General features: G+C 42.3%; 1 protein-coding gene across 3 annotated transcripts in view; it reads right to left on the bottom strand.

Moving 5' to 3' along the window:
• Window positions 1-8,278: 8,278 nt before the first annotated feature.
• LOC115148776 (rab GTPase-binding effector protein 1) overlaps window positions 8,279-14,704 on the bottom strand; it is a 33,640-nt gene continuing 27,214 nt past the window's right edge. For 2 of the 3 annotated variants that reach the window (XM_029690998.1, XM_029690996.1), the window contains 9 exons: window positions 14,540-14,656; window positions 14,192-14,290; window positions 13,663-13,803; window positions 12,499-12,688; window positions 11,884-11,895; window positions 11,155-11,210; window positions 10,160-10,258; window positions 9,940-10,056; window positions 8,279-9,202 (listed from right to left, as the gene is read on the bottom strand). In XM_029690998.1, the coding sequence (XP_029546858.1) occupies window positions 9,101-9,202; window positions 9,940-10,056; window positions 10,160-10,258; window positions 11,155-11,210; window positions 11,884-11,895; window positions 12,499-12,688; window positions 13,663-13,803; window positions 14,192-14,290; window positions 14,540-14,656 (933 nt within the window). In that variant the 3' untranslated portion in view covers window positions 8,279-9,100. The remainder of the gene's footprint in view (window positions 9,203-9,939; window positions 10,057-10,159; window positions 10,259-11,154; window positions 11,211-11,883; window positions 11,896-12,498; window positions 12,689-13,662; window positions 13,804-14,191; window positions 14,291-14,539; window positions 14,657-14,704) is intronic. The other variant, XM_029690997.1, reaches the window with a different exon arrangement.

A 14,704-nucleotide genomic window follows, 5' to 3' on the forward strand; every position in this document is an offset into this window, starting at 1 on the left:
TTTACCTGAGCATGACCCCAAAACTAAGGATTTAGCAGCCAGCCCTACTCTGTTGTTTATGACTTTGTTGTCATGGAGGACTGATTGGGCTCATTGAGACGAAAAATACATGATGCGCTCATGGAATTGCATGCTTTGAGCTCTACTGAAAAAGTATATTTACATGTGAAAAATGAATGCCATTTGCTATAGGCCTATTGTTTGCCTTTTTGTTGGTGACACTGATAGCTTGATAATATGCAGCTGTTTAAAGGGCAAATCCACAGATGAAAAAATAACATAACGGACACCCCGCCTGTGTTTTGGTAAAAAAAAAACTGAGGGATGTGCCTGGAGAAATGTAACCACACTCAGAATAATAGACAGAGCATCGATGCAAGGACTGACCATCCATGATATAAAAATTGTTTTAACCATGTTGAGGCTATACATTTACAAACATCGGACTTAAACAAGCTCCTATTTTGGATTCTCATGGAGTGTGACAGTTGAACTTAGCTCATGAGCCATTTATAAGTTATATTCTTCAAGAATCAAAGTCCAAAAATGGATGTTGCAACTACAGATTTCCCCTTCGTCTATCAAAAGTGTGCACGTTTGAGCATGTGTCCATTAGGACTTTTTTTAATTTATTTTTAAATTAGAATTAGATTGAGCAATAAAATATCCACTTTTATTCCATAGGCTTGGATCCGCACTATGCAGCTTTTTCAAGAGCGCGTTTTTTCACTGGCTGTCCATTGGTTTCAAAAACAATGATTGATAGGCAGCTTAAACTAATTGAATTCAACTCTTACTGGGTTCAAATACACATTTAGATTTGTGAACATCCATCCACAACAACCACAATCCGTAAGGCGCAAATAGCTAAATGAGAGAGCAGGAGTGATTCACATCAATGATCTATGTAGATATCAATAATAAGTGATATCCGTATCGCCGTGGACTACACCGCTGTTGTAGTTCTTACCTCCAAGCGTTTATTCAAGCTGAATAATCTTTGGATGCCGACAGCAGTCGCACTGTTGGAAGACATAGCTTGGACTGTAGCCTACAAAAACCTATTCCTGCTCTTTTTCCGCAATCCACCTAACACATTTGGTGTGTCATCACAGTAGTATCTGACTTGTGGTCAGACTCGCTCACGTGGAACAAACTTAAAATGTGCGGCTTTCTTAGATGCTGATTTGAATGTCATTGAGTAAACAGAGAAGTGTTTTTTTTTTGCAAACATCTATTCTGAATGTAAAGGTAATGGTTGAAGTAATTCAATATTTATTCAAAGGTATCTAACGTGAGTACAATTTTAGCTGGTAACGGATTACAGTTAGTTTTTTGTAATCCTTTTTGTAATCCGTTACTCCCCAACCCTGTCCATTCCATTGTGATAATTGGTCATTACTGGCTGTGTCTCAATAGTCCTAAACGGTTCCCACAAATGTATAGACGTGAGCAATATGTTTTGTACATAACCAGTCATTTCACCTGCCTGAGGTCCTAAAGAAAAGGAGACTAGTAAAGCAAAATGAACCTATTTCATACCATTGGGACACAGCCTACAAATCAAGCAAGTGTGTTTGGCCCTCCATTCATTCTACAATTCAGAGACAACAGGCTGAGACAGATCAGGACGACAACTGGATGCAGGCATAGAGTAAGAGACCATAGTATTGGAGCTGGAGCTGTAGACGTTTTATTGAAATGGTACTGTATGTATGCATACTGCATTGATTAAGTAACACAGAAAGGATTACCCTGCCCTCATTCATTTCTTGGAATGCCGTCAAAGTAAAATAAGAATTTGTTCTAAATGGACTTGCCTAGTTAAATAAAGGTTAAATAAAAAAACAAAATATGTATGTGCATGTATAACATGTACAGTAACAGTCAAAAGTTTGGGGACCTACTCATTCAAGGGTTTTTATTTTGACTATTTTCTATGTTGTAGAATAAGAGTGAAGACATCAAAAGTATGAAATAACACATGTAATCATATTGTAACGCAAAAAGTGTTAAACAAATCAAAATATATTTTAGATTTTTCAAAGTAGCCACCCTTCGCCTTGATGACAGCTTTGCACATTTGGCATTCACTCAACCAGCTTCATCAGCTAGTCACCTGGAATGCATTTCAATTAACAGGTGTGCGTTAAAAGTTAATGTGGAATTTCTTTGCTTCCTAATGCATTTGAACCAATCAGTTGTGTTGTGACAAGGTAGGTGTGGTATACAGAAAATATCCCTATTTGGTAAAAGAAAACAAGTCCATATTATGGCAAGGACAGCTCAAATAAGCAAATAGAAACGACAGTGCTGCATCAGATGACCTGGCCTCCACAATTTTTATTAGATTTATTTCACCTTTATTTAACCAGGTAGGCAAGTTGAGAACAAGTTCTCATTTACAATTGCGACCTGGCCAAGATAAAGCAAAGCAGTTTGACACATATAACAACACAGAGTTACACATGGAGTAAACAAACATACAGTCAATAATACAGTAGAAAAATAAGTCTATATACAATGTGAGCAAATGAGGTGAGATAAGGGAGGTAAAGGCAAAAAAAGGCCATGGTGGCGAAGTACATACAATATAGCAAGTAAAACACTGGAATGGTAATCAATCACCCGACCTCAACCCAATTGAGATGGTTTGGGATGAGTTGAAGGAAAAGCAGCCAACAAGTGCTCAGCATATGTGGGAACTCCTTCAAGACTGTTGGAAAAGCATTCCAGATGAAGCTGGTTGAGAGAATGCAAAGCTTTCATCAAGGCAAAGGGTGGCTACGTTGAAGAATTTCAAATCTAAAATATATTTTGATTTGTTGACATTTTTTTGGTTACTACATGATTCCATGTATGTTATTTCATAGTTTTGATGTCTTCACTATTATTCTACGATGTAGAAAATAGTACAAATAAAAACCCTTGAATGAGTAGGTGTGTCCAAAATTTTGACTAGTACTGTATATGTGTAAACATATACACGTATATACATATTGTTTTTTTATATAAACTAGGCAAGTCCGTTAAGAACAAATTCTTATTTTACAATTGACGGCCTACTGGCCTCAACTATAATGGCATTCCAATAAATTAATGAGGGCTGGGTAACAACTTCAGTTTTACTTCATCAATGCAAGTGTTCTAAAACTTTTGACCGGTTGAGTGAATATATATACATAAACTCAGCAAAGAAAGAAACGTCCCTTTTCAGGACCCTGTCTTTCAAAGATAATTCGTAAAAATCCAAATAACTTCAGATGTTCATTGTAAAGGGTTAAACACTGTTTCCCATGCTTGTTCAATGAACCATAAACAATTCATGAACATGCACCTGTGGAACGGTTGTTAAGACACTAACAGCTTACAGATGGTAAGCAATTAAGGTCACAGTTATGAAAACTTAGGACACTAAAGAGGCCTTTCTACTGACTATGAAAAACACCAAAAGAAAGATGCCCAGTGTCTCTGCTCATCTGCATGAACGTGCCTTGCATGCTGCAAGGAGTCATGAGGACTGCAGATGTGGCCAGGGCAGTAAATTGCAATGTCCTTACTGTGAGACACATAAGACAGCGCTATAGGGAGACAGGACGGACAGTTGATCGTCCTCGCAGTGGTAGACCACGTGTAACACCTGCACAGGATCGGTACATCTGAACATCACACCTGCGGGAACGGTACAGGATGGCAACAACAACTGCCCAAGTTACACCAGGAACACACAATCCCTCTATCAGTGCTCAGACTGTCCGCAATAGGCTGAGAGAGGCTGGACTGAGGGCTTGTAGGCCTGTTGTAAGGCAGGTCCTCACCAGACATTACTGGCAACAATGTCGCCTATGGGAACAAACCCACCATTGCTGGACCAGACAGGACTGGCAAAAAGTGCTCTTCACTGATGAGTCGTGGTTTTCTCTCACCAGGAGTGGTCGGATGTGCGTTACACCAAGGCCTGTACTCTGGAGCAGGATCGATTTGGAGGTGGAGGGTCCGTCGTGGGGCGGTGTGTCACAGCATCAGACTGAGCTTGTCATTGCAGGCAATCTCAACGCTGTGCGTTACAGGGAAGACCTCCTCCTCCCTCATGTGGTACACTTCCTGCAGGCTCATCCTAACATGACCCTCCAGCATGACAATGCCACCAGCCATTCATCTCGTTCTGTGCGTGATTTCATGCAAGACAGGAATGTCAGTGTTCTGCCATGGCCAGCGAAGAGCCAGGATCTCAATCCCATTGAGCATGTCTGGGACCTGTTGGATCGGAGGGTGAGGGCTAGGACCATTCCCCCTAGAAATGTCCAGGAACTTGCAGGTGCCTTGGTGGAAGAGTGGGGTACCATCTCACAGCAAGAACAGGCAAATCTGGTGCAGTCCATGAGGAGGAAGGAGATGCACTGCAGTACTTAATGCAGCTGGTGGCCACACCAGATACTGACTGTTACTTTTGATTTTGACCCCGCATTTGTTCAGGGACACATTATTCAATTGCTGTGGAACTTGTTCAGTTTGTCTCAGTTGTTGAATCTTATGTTCATACAAATATTTACACATGTTAAGTTTGCTGAAAATAAATGCAGTTGATAGTGAGGACGTTTATTTTTTTGCTGAGTTTACAGACACACACACACACAGTGGCCAGTTTATTAGGTACACCCTTCTAGTACCGGGTCAGACCCCCACTTTCGTCTCCAGAACAGCCGTAATTCTTCGGGGCATAGAAACATTGCTCTATTGACATCAAGGTACCTAAAGTGCCAGGAAAATAATCCCTACACCAGTGGTTCCCAAACTTTTTATAGTCCCGTACCCCTTCAAACATTCAACCTCCAGCTGCATACCCACTCTAGCACCAGGGTCAGTGCACTCTCAAATAATACTTTTTGCCATCATTGTAAGCCTGTCACACACACACACACACACACACACACACACACACACACACACACACACACACACACACACACACACACACACACACACACACACACACACACACACACACACACACACACACACACACACACACACACACACACACACACTATATGATACATTTATTAAACATAAGAATGAGTGTGAGTTGTCACAACCCGGCTCGTGGTTAGTGACAAAGAGCTCTTATAGGACCAGGGCACAAATAATAATTTTGCTCTTTATTTGACCATCTTACATATAAAACCTTTTTTGTTCATCAAATTGTGAATAACTCGCCCCTGGTTAATGAGAAGGGTGTGCTTGAAAGGATGCACATACCTCTGCAATGTTGGGTTGTATTGGAGAGTCAAATCATTTTCCACACACAGTCTGTGCCTGTATTTAGTTTTCATGCTAGTGAGGGCCGAGAATCCACTCTCACATAGGTACGTGGTTGCAAAGGGCATAAGTGTCTTAACAGTGCAATTTGCAAAGGCAGGATACTCTGAGCGCAGCCCAATCCAGATATCTGGCAGTAGCTTCTAATTAAATTACATTTTCACAGAACCGCTTGTTGCAATTTGATGAGGCTCTCTTGTTCAGATATCGGTAAGGGGACTGGAGACAGGGCATGAAAGGAATAACGAATCCAGTTGTTTGTGTCATCCGTTCGGGAAAGTACCTGCATAATTGCGCACCCGACTCCCTCAGGTGCTTCGCTATATTACATTTGACATTGTCCGTAAGCTTGAGTTAATTTGCACACAAAACATACAATGATGATAAGACCTGTGTGTTGACCTTATTATTGCAGACAGAAGGGCACCAACTTCTTTTTCAGCCTCAATTTTGTCCCGCACATTGAATATAGTTGGAGAGTCACTGTAATCCTAGATTCAGATCATTCAGGCGAGAAAAAACATCACCCTAATAGGCCAGTCGTGTGAGAAACTCATGCAAGCGGTCAGACAAGTGAAAATTATGGTCAGTAAAGAAAACTTTAAGCTCATCTCTCAATTAAAAAAAAAACATGTCAATACTTTGCCCTTTGATAACCAGGGCACTTCTGTATGTAGTAAAAAGCACTACATGGTCGCTGCCCATATCATTGCATAATGCAGAAAATACACAAAAGTTCAGGGGCCTTGCTCTTTCAAGCTGTCAGGCATTCCCTTGGCAGCAAGCGCCTCTCGGTGGATGCTGCAGTGTACCCAAGTGGCGTCGGGAGCAACTGCTTGCACGCACATTACCATTCCCCTATGTCTCCCTGTCATGGCTTTTGCGTCATCAGTACAGATACAAACACATCTTGACCACCAAAGTCGCAAAGCTGTCCAGTACTTTAAAAATATCCTCTCCTGTTGTCCTGGTTTCCAGTGGTTAGCAGAAGAGGATGTCTTCCTTAATTGACCCCCCATTAACGTAACGGACATATAGCAGGAGCTGTGCCAGGCCCGCCACGTCTGTTGACTCATCCAGCTGTAACGCATATAATTCACTGGCTTGTATGCAAAGCAGTAATTGTTTCAATACATCTCCTGCCATGTCACTGATGCGTCGTGAAACGGTGTTTGATGTAGGCATTGTCTGTATAGTTTTTTTGGCCTTTTCCCCAGCAATGTCCCAGCCAAATCTGCAGCAGCAGGAAGAATGAAGTCCTCCACAATAATATGGTGCTTGACTGTCCCAGCCACTAGGTAGCTCACCATATAAGACGCTTCCCTTCTTATTAATGGTATATGTTGCTTTTATACGTCTTACTACTCGAAAGTCGTCTTAATTCTCACTCAAAAAACTCCTGTGGCTTATTTTTGAAATTGGCATGTTTTGTTTCTAAATGTCTGCACAAGTGTGAATGTTTCATCTAGTTGTGAGATAGCCAGTGTGTTATATGTGCTAAAGTACTGAGGAAAGGCACTACTCCCAATATAAGTGAACCCCAAATCAATGTAGTTATCATATTTGCGCATCTTCGATGGTTCAACGAAACTTTCTGTTGTTCGGTGCTTTAGGGGGCAGTAGGGGGCAGTAGCTCTCCGGCTGCATCAGATGCACAACTGTCAGTGTCCATGCTAGCTGGTCTAACAACAAATGTAGAATTACTGATGCTAGCATTGGATGTGCTTGTGGAAGCAGAACAACTTGTGTCATCGACAGGTGCAGGTGTAGTACTGCTGGTAGTAGCAGTACTACCTGTAGAGCTGGTATGTGTCTCTATGGACACGGGCCTTACTTATTTTAACCATTAATCAATTTTCGAGCAAACGGAATGAGCAGCAACTACATTTGGCTACATACAGACCGTTAGTGGAATTCCCGTGAGAGTGTAACGGTTAATGTGATTGGATGTTAATTATTTGACTAGGCTACCTGTATTTGACAATGTGCTGTTATTTCGCTTAACACTAGATGGTTTAATTTTATATTTGGCAGTAAAACGAGGCTACTCAGGAGAGAAAAACCTCACCCAAATGTATAGCCCTGTTCGAAAATCTAAATGGACTGTTTGAAAATGTAAAAAAAAACAAAAACTTTTAAATTAACATTTGAATCACTTTTATTTGGTGTACACCCGACGGAATTGCGCATACCCCAGTTTAGGAATACCTGCCCTACACCTTTACACCAGCAGCCTGTACCGTTGACACCAGGCAGGATGGGGCCAGGGGCTTATGCTGCTTATAATATATGCCAAATCTTGCATGACGCATCAGGAAACGGGATTCGTTGGACAAGGCAATGTTTTTCCATTTCTCAATTGTCCAGTGATCGCGTGCCTACTGGAGGTGCTGCGTCTTGTTTTTAGCTGATAGGAGTGGAACCCGGTGTGGTGGTCTGCTGCAATAGCCCATCCGTGACACCATCTGCGCCTGTTCGTGGCCCGCACGTACGATTCTTTCCCTTCTCCTTCAACCTCTCATCAATGAGCCGTTTTCGCCCACAGGACCGCCGTTGACTGGATATTTTTTGTTTTGTCGCACCATTCTCAGCGAACCCTGGACACTGTCATGCGGGAAAAGCCTAGGCTGACCGTTAGAGATACTGTAATGGGCGCGCCTGGCGATCATCACGCTCAAAGTCGCATTTAGCTCATTCTAACAGTCAATCGGACAGTAACTGAATGAATGCCTCGAGCTACTGCCTGCTTTATATAGCTAGCCAAGGCCACATGACTCAGTCTGTAGGAGTGAACCATTTTTGTGAAAGGGGTGGTTTACCTAATACTGTGTATATTCTGTTTACATTATTAATGTACACATATTTCTATGAATCTCCTTCATTAAGTCTTTGCCATAGGCCCAACAGGGTGAAATTGAACTACAAAAGCATGGTGCGAGAAAGAGTAAACCCAAGGTGGTGTGAGTGAGAAACAGTGGGAGCATTTTATTAAACCACTTGCAGACATGGCAGAAATTTTGTGGATCCATTTGTTCCCATTACCTGAAAGAAGTTGTAGTTCAGGGTTCACCAACTGGCAGCCCACAGGCCAAATTTGGCCCGCAGTGATTTTATTTGTTGGACATAAAAGACTGTAAAAACACCAACAAATAAGCTCCATGTGATTTTAATTTTCGAAATATGATCCAAAGTTTTCCCACATAGAGAGATCTATGTGATGGTATAAAAACGTAAGCAAGGTTTGAAATGATTGTTTTAGTTAAATATCTGTTTAGGCTTCTTGTGGTCAATTTTCCGTCTACAATTATTTGTAATTATGTTCCGACCTCCTGACCATCCGCTCAAGAAAAAAATTGTCCCATGGCTGAATCAAGTTGATGATCCCTGTTGTAGAAGAAAGTGCCTTAGAAGGCTACAAACGCCTCCTTTGGTTGGGCTAGTATGGTCAGTCCAATATAATATCTACAGTAAAAACACAGGACAGATAACAGGCAGGAATTGCCACTCTGCAGGAAACAGTCATTTAGTTATTAGCAACCTCTTAGTAGTAGTGTTCACTCCTTCCTCGGTATGCTCCAAATCCTCCTGCACAGAAAAGTGTTTTTTTTCCTATCTTCTCTAATGAATTATTTTTTTGTCCTCCACCTTCGATTTAGTCTTTATTTAAAAACACCCACACCGCTCTTATCCATCCTGAGCCCTTCAATTGGGGGGGGGGGGGGTTTCATTAGGCCAGTGAGACAGAGTGGGTGGGGGAATGCAGTTTCTTCAGCCATGGGTATCATGTCTCTGGGAGCTGGCTGATGTCAGTTAAATTGGTGTTGTTGAGGATGGCTCGGATACGGTCGAGAGAGTCAGTCTGTCTGATCCGCTCCAACTGGACCTGAGGGGAAGAGTGTGATTGCATGATTGAATTTACCAGATAACCTAGAACCCTCAAACTCAACTGTGGACCTCTAAGCCAGTTCCACTGTGTTTTTTCATTGTTCCCCTCTAATCAGGGACAGATTTAGACCTTGGACAACAGGTGGGTGGAATTAATTATCAGGTAGAACAGAAAACCAGCAGGCTCCATGCCTCGTATACCCTGGATCTAGAAATACACATACAGCCATGTAGGTTACATCTCACATATCAGGGGCGGCACATCAGAGATAGGGTAAAATAAGTCACTATCAAATAGTGTTAAAAGCACCAATGAGGTGCTGTATATGGTTGCCGGGGAGGAATATGGTTGCCATGGTAAGAGGTGTACTATAGCAGTTGGAGTACCGTTGCCGTAGTAACACCACGATCATGCGGACCTATCAAATGTAAGGTCAGACAAGGTAAAGATCAGTTTTTGTCAAATACAAAGGTATGTCTAAGATCTACATCAAAAATGCTGATTGAATACTATTACGCATTTTACAAGTAAGTAAGTGCTCATCTATTTCTAGGGGAAGGCATGCATTGCTTACCAATGGAAAAGGAATGGTCGTACATAACCTATAATTGGAGGTGTATTTGCTGTCCTATATCTATGAATGTTAAACACTCCAGTCTGAAGACAAAAAAAAACTTTGGGGTAACCAGTTTGCGATCTCAAACTGGTTGCCATGGTACCCCGGCTGTCCGTACCTGGAGGGTCTGGGAGAGCTTGACAAAGTCCCTCTGCACCTGCTCACTGACGTCCAGCTCCGTCTGCAAGCGCTGTGCTTTGTCCTTCTCATCCAACGCCTGAGCCTCCAGGGCAGTCTGCCCCCCCCACACACAGACACACATCACAGATAGGTGAGAAAGGAACAGCAGTAGTGGCCAGTTTTAAAATACAGGCTGTCTGGTGTGAATGACCTCTGACCTTGGTTGTGGTGAGCTCTCTGAGCTGCTCCTCCAGACTGCTCTTCAGACCCTGGACACTCTCTAATGTCTTGCTCTTCTCTGCCAAGCTGCTCTCCAGCTGGGAAATTAGCACATCAATCAGGGTTATTAATAACTACTGGCACAAATAGTCTAGTACCAAACTTGAAGTCCTCCTGACTTCAGAGTCTGGGGAGGCTGTTAGATGTTGTCAGCACGATGCGTCGATAATGAAAGGGGCTGTGCCTTAGTGGTTCTCCTCTGTCTTTCTCACTCAAACACCCACATGGACAGCCACATGGAGTGCCACCTCCTTCCATTACAAGTGTTGGATTTTCAAATCCAACCCCCCAGGAAAAAACATTTAAGAGAACCAATCAATGTGTCCACTCTCGAAAAGAGTGGAATATGGAATCATAACGCTGTGTCACATGGTCTGCTCGCCAACAAGGCTACAAACAGTCTGCATTGCAAAACAATGTTAAGCCAGTGGCCTCCAACCCTGGTCCTGGTAGTTAGGTGCCCAGGCTTTTGTTCCAGCTCAGAACTCAAACGTCAAATTCAACTAAACATACATTAACATTTTTTTTTTTTTTACATTTTAGTCATTTAGCAGACGCTCTTATCCAGAGCGACTTACAGTAGTGAATGCATACATTTCATACATTTTTTTTTTTTTCAAGACCTTTGTTAATTCAGTTGTGTACTTAAGGCTTGAGCCAAAGCCTACACACCAAAGCCTACACAACTATGGTCAGTGACCACTGATATTAGCCAGGAGGTATTCACATTGACATATTGGTGATGGTAAATAAAAATCACTCACACCTACATTTGTACATATTATTCCACACATATCAAAACAGCAACTACTACTCTAACAAGCCAGTGGTTTTAGGCCTAAACTGGGATTATGTTATTGAAGGCAGCCACTCAAGGAAATCTGACTTCACATTCAGAGGAGTGACTCATGCAGACTCCCTACTGTTCATTTACCTTTTCTTTCTCATCTTTCACGCGCTCCAGCTCGGTTTTCAGACTCGAGAATGACGCTGGCGGAAGGAGAGAAAAGAGATAGAAGGCTTATTACAGTGCCATTATGATGGTAAATCAGAACATCGACCTCAGACATGCGTTCTAGCATTCTAATGTGGTTCCTGGCAAATGAGTCATCAATTCATAAATAATGAATTAGCACGGTTTGCCAAGGGGAGTGGTGTGTGGGCTACTAAGCAAGCAAACACAGTGCTCCACCAAACTATACGACTGACACAAAGAGCAATCAAGGAAGTGTTTGCAGAACATGGGTTGCAGAACATGGGTTTTCTGCACTGCACTTTAAGCAGTGCATTTGATTAACATTTCTGAGAACAAAATAGACAAAAACAAAGCTGTGATTCCGTATTACTAGCAGCGAGGCATGTTATTTTATCATACCCATGCTGACTAAGAAGAGTGATGTGAATGGCTAAGACATTGAGCAAGGTACTTAACCCTAATCGCACCTGTAAGTCGCTTTGGATAAGAGTGTCTGCTAAATGACTAAAATGTATGTGCTATGTCACATCCATGATCCTAAATGCCTAAACCAATTTGGCATGCCACATGTTCAAAAACATTACTGCTGCGAGTGAGTTTCATTGTCCTACAGTCATTAGTCCAACATTTACAGCATTAACACACACAAACAGCCTCAGTAGGTTCGTCAGACAGTGTTTTTCGTACCTTCCAAGATGTCTGAACAACAATCACCAACCGAGAAAAAAGGACAGGAGAAAAAGAAAGGTTTGAGAGGGTACAAAGGAAAGGAGGGGGAAAAAACATCTTCAGAAAATGTGAAAGCCAAGGTATTTTATGAAGTTCAAAGGAAAAGCAGAGTTCAGTTGCGCTGAAGAGTTCATTATGGGACCGTGAAGCTGAACACTTGCTCAGCACGTTTTATCCCTTAACTCTACTCAAATGTGTACTAATGAAACAACTAAGTCATACAAGTTTGAGCTAACGGTCATATTTAGCATCTTTGGCTCTTAGAAAATGCAACTTTGAAGATTTCTTTATTGCTCGTATTCACTCTCTGCACCTACAGTTTCCTCATTGGGTGTCCAGACATCTCAACTCAGAGCCATAGATAAACATTACACCTGCCCAGAAAATACAGATCAAAATGAAACTTTTGGTAAATCTGGCACATTAATCAATAGATATCTTGATTAATGAGCATGAGGATTATAGCGCAACAAAGTAACTTTTCATAAATGCCAAATATACATCCATGGTTCTTCTCACCCTTCTCTGACCTATCCTTGTGTCAAGACTAAGGAATGGGAAGGGGAGCCTCACCTATCTCCTCCTTGCAGCCATCTATCTCCATCTGTAGTGTGTCCTCCAGGTTCTCTTTGAAGCACTGCTCTGCCTGGAGTTGCTCCTTCAGGAACAGGATCTCTGCCTTCAGCTTCTCTTCTAGGTGGTCTGCAGCCGTGCGCACCGCAACTATGTCCTCCCGCAATTGCAGCACCAGTGGTTGTAGTTCCTAGAGGGCAGCGGAAATAGTTGCACGTACCAATTTAAGTGAGTCACTAGGTATAAATGGTGAAAGAAGTACCTGATGGGCATGTAAATAGCTCGATGGTGTGAACCAGAGATGGTAGTCTGCTTCTGAGGACTGTGCATGTGGAGAAGTGTATGGTGATGACTTACTCATACATTTCAGTTGCTTCCACCCCTTTTTATACTCTGTTCTTCCAAGATTTTTGTTTTCTTCATTTACTCCCACGTATTCCCATTTCTATTCCTCATTTTAAAAGCTCTTAAGTAATCGAATACTGCAATATCTGAGTTTATATGGGATGAAAAAAACAAGAATCAGGTGGTTACGAGGGTTTAGCTACTGCACTTTCATCGATTCACGTCAAAGCGTCAAGTAGTACACTATAGAATCTTTAACACCACAGAAAGGGGCCTAGTACGTTGTCCCCTGCCAGTTCATCAACCAAAGTCAGTGAAATATTACCTGGTCAGACAAGCAGATTGTTTCAGTTCCGAAAGACAGATTCTGTGCAGGTCTGCTAACATTACTAGACCTTTACAATTCCAGGAGAAGTATTCAACATCTCAGGAACCACATCAACATGACACTCCTATAATGTGTGCAGAATCTGTGCATCTGGAACACAACCAAAGTCTTAGAATATGACAAAGCTAAATCCAGGCTTAAAATATACACTACATTATCCGTCTTGGATTTAACTTTTGAATATTACTGTTGTTTTCTTCTTTGTCAATGCTATGAAAGCATGGTATGTAAGCATTGGGGGGAAAAAATGAAGATCCTGGATGGTCCTTGCCATTAACTCATGTTTATTATTCAGATGTCAAGAGACATTCTGTAAATCTATGAATGTGTGTGACAAAATAAATCCAAAACAAATCGAGGGCTATGGTTTAGTGTTGAGATGCGCCTGAGAGCAATTCTCAAAACAGTGGCTGTGAATGATTGTCTCGTACTTGCACCGTGGTGGGTAGTTTGAAGTCCTCCTGCTGCTGGAGAGATAAGTGGAGTCGCTGTTTGCCTGTTAGGCTGTCGTTGTCCCTCTGCAGTCTGCTCAGTTCGTCCGCTACCTGCTCCCTAGACTGCATCAGCACTGCCTGGTTATGGCAAAAACAGCACTCCATCAAATCATGTCATCATCCTGTTTCCTCCTGATGATTCAATGTACTGTAAAATGGAACTGCCGACCACAGTCTTCAGGTGTGATTCACTGGCAGATAAGAGGCCAAACGTCTGCCATCTGGCAGAACACTCCATCACATTTCCACCAGCTCTATCTCTTTGGCAGGAGAAACATCCTCCTTAATTCCAGAAAAAAGCCAGTTGCATCACTAAATCAAAGGCACATGCAGTGACGGAATGTCCAAATGCTTTGGCTGCTAACTTTATTTACACAGTCTTTCTGGCATAGACAGACATTATTAAGACACTGGAGGGCCAAACAAAGGCTATATTGGGAGGGTGTAGTAGAGAAGTGCTGTTCACCATCTGTTCCTGTGTGTTCCTCTTGGCCTGACTGAAGGCCTCCTGTAGTGTGTTGAGCAGCAACTCCGACTCGTGGACTCTCAGCATGAGAGCAGCGACCTGAGACACAAAGAAAGAAATCAGCAGGCTTCAGGGGATAACTGAGCAAACATACAATCTTACAGAAAAGGAATGGCGTGTGCCGATTTATCCACATTCCAACAGGGAGGATTGTACATTCTTTGAAGATTATAAATAACTACTCAAACAACATAAGAGCTATGCATAAAGATTACTTTACACTTACTATACTTTACGCTTTTTGCATAAGAACTCTGAAGTGTGTGTGTGTGTGTAATCAGGACAGACCTTGGCAGTGGTTTCCTCGTTTCCCTGTTTCACAGAGTCCTCCAGCTCCTGTTTTTCACTCAGGGTTCTCTCCAGCTGGTCGTTGGCCTGCCGCAGCATCACCTGGAGCTTCTTTACCTGAGAAGGACCAGAGAAAAGAATGGGAGAGATCGGCACCAGTTAACA

This window comes from Salmo trutta, chromosome 15 (assembly GCF_901001165.1).
Source record: "Salmo trutta chromosome 15, fSalTru1.1, whole genome shotgun sequence".
NCBI lineage: Eukaryota > Metazoa > Chordata > Actinopteri > Salmoniformes > Salmonidae > Salmo > Salmo trutta.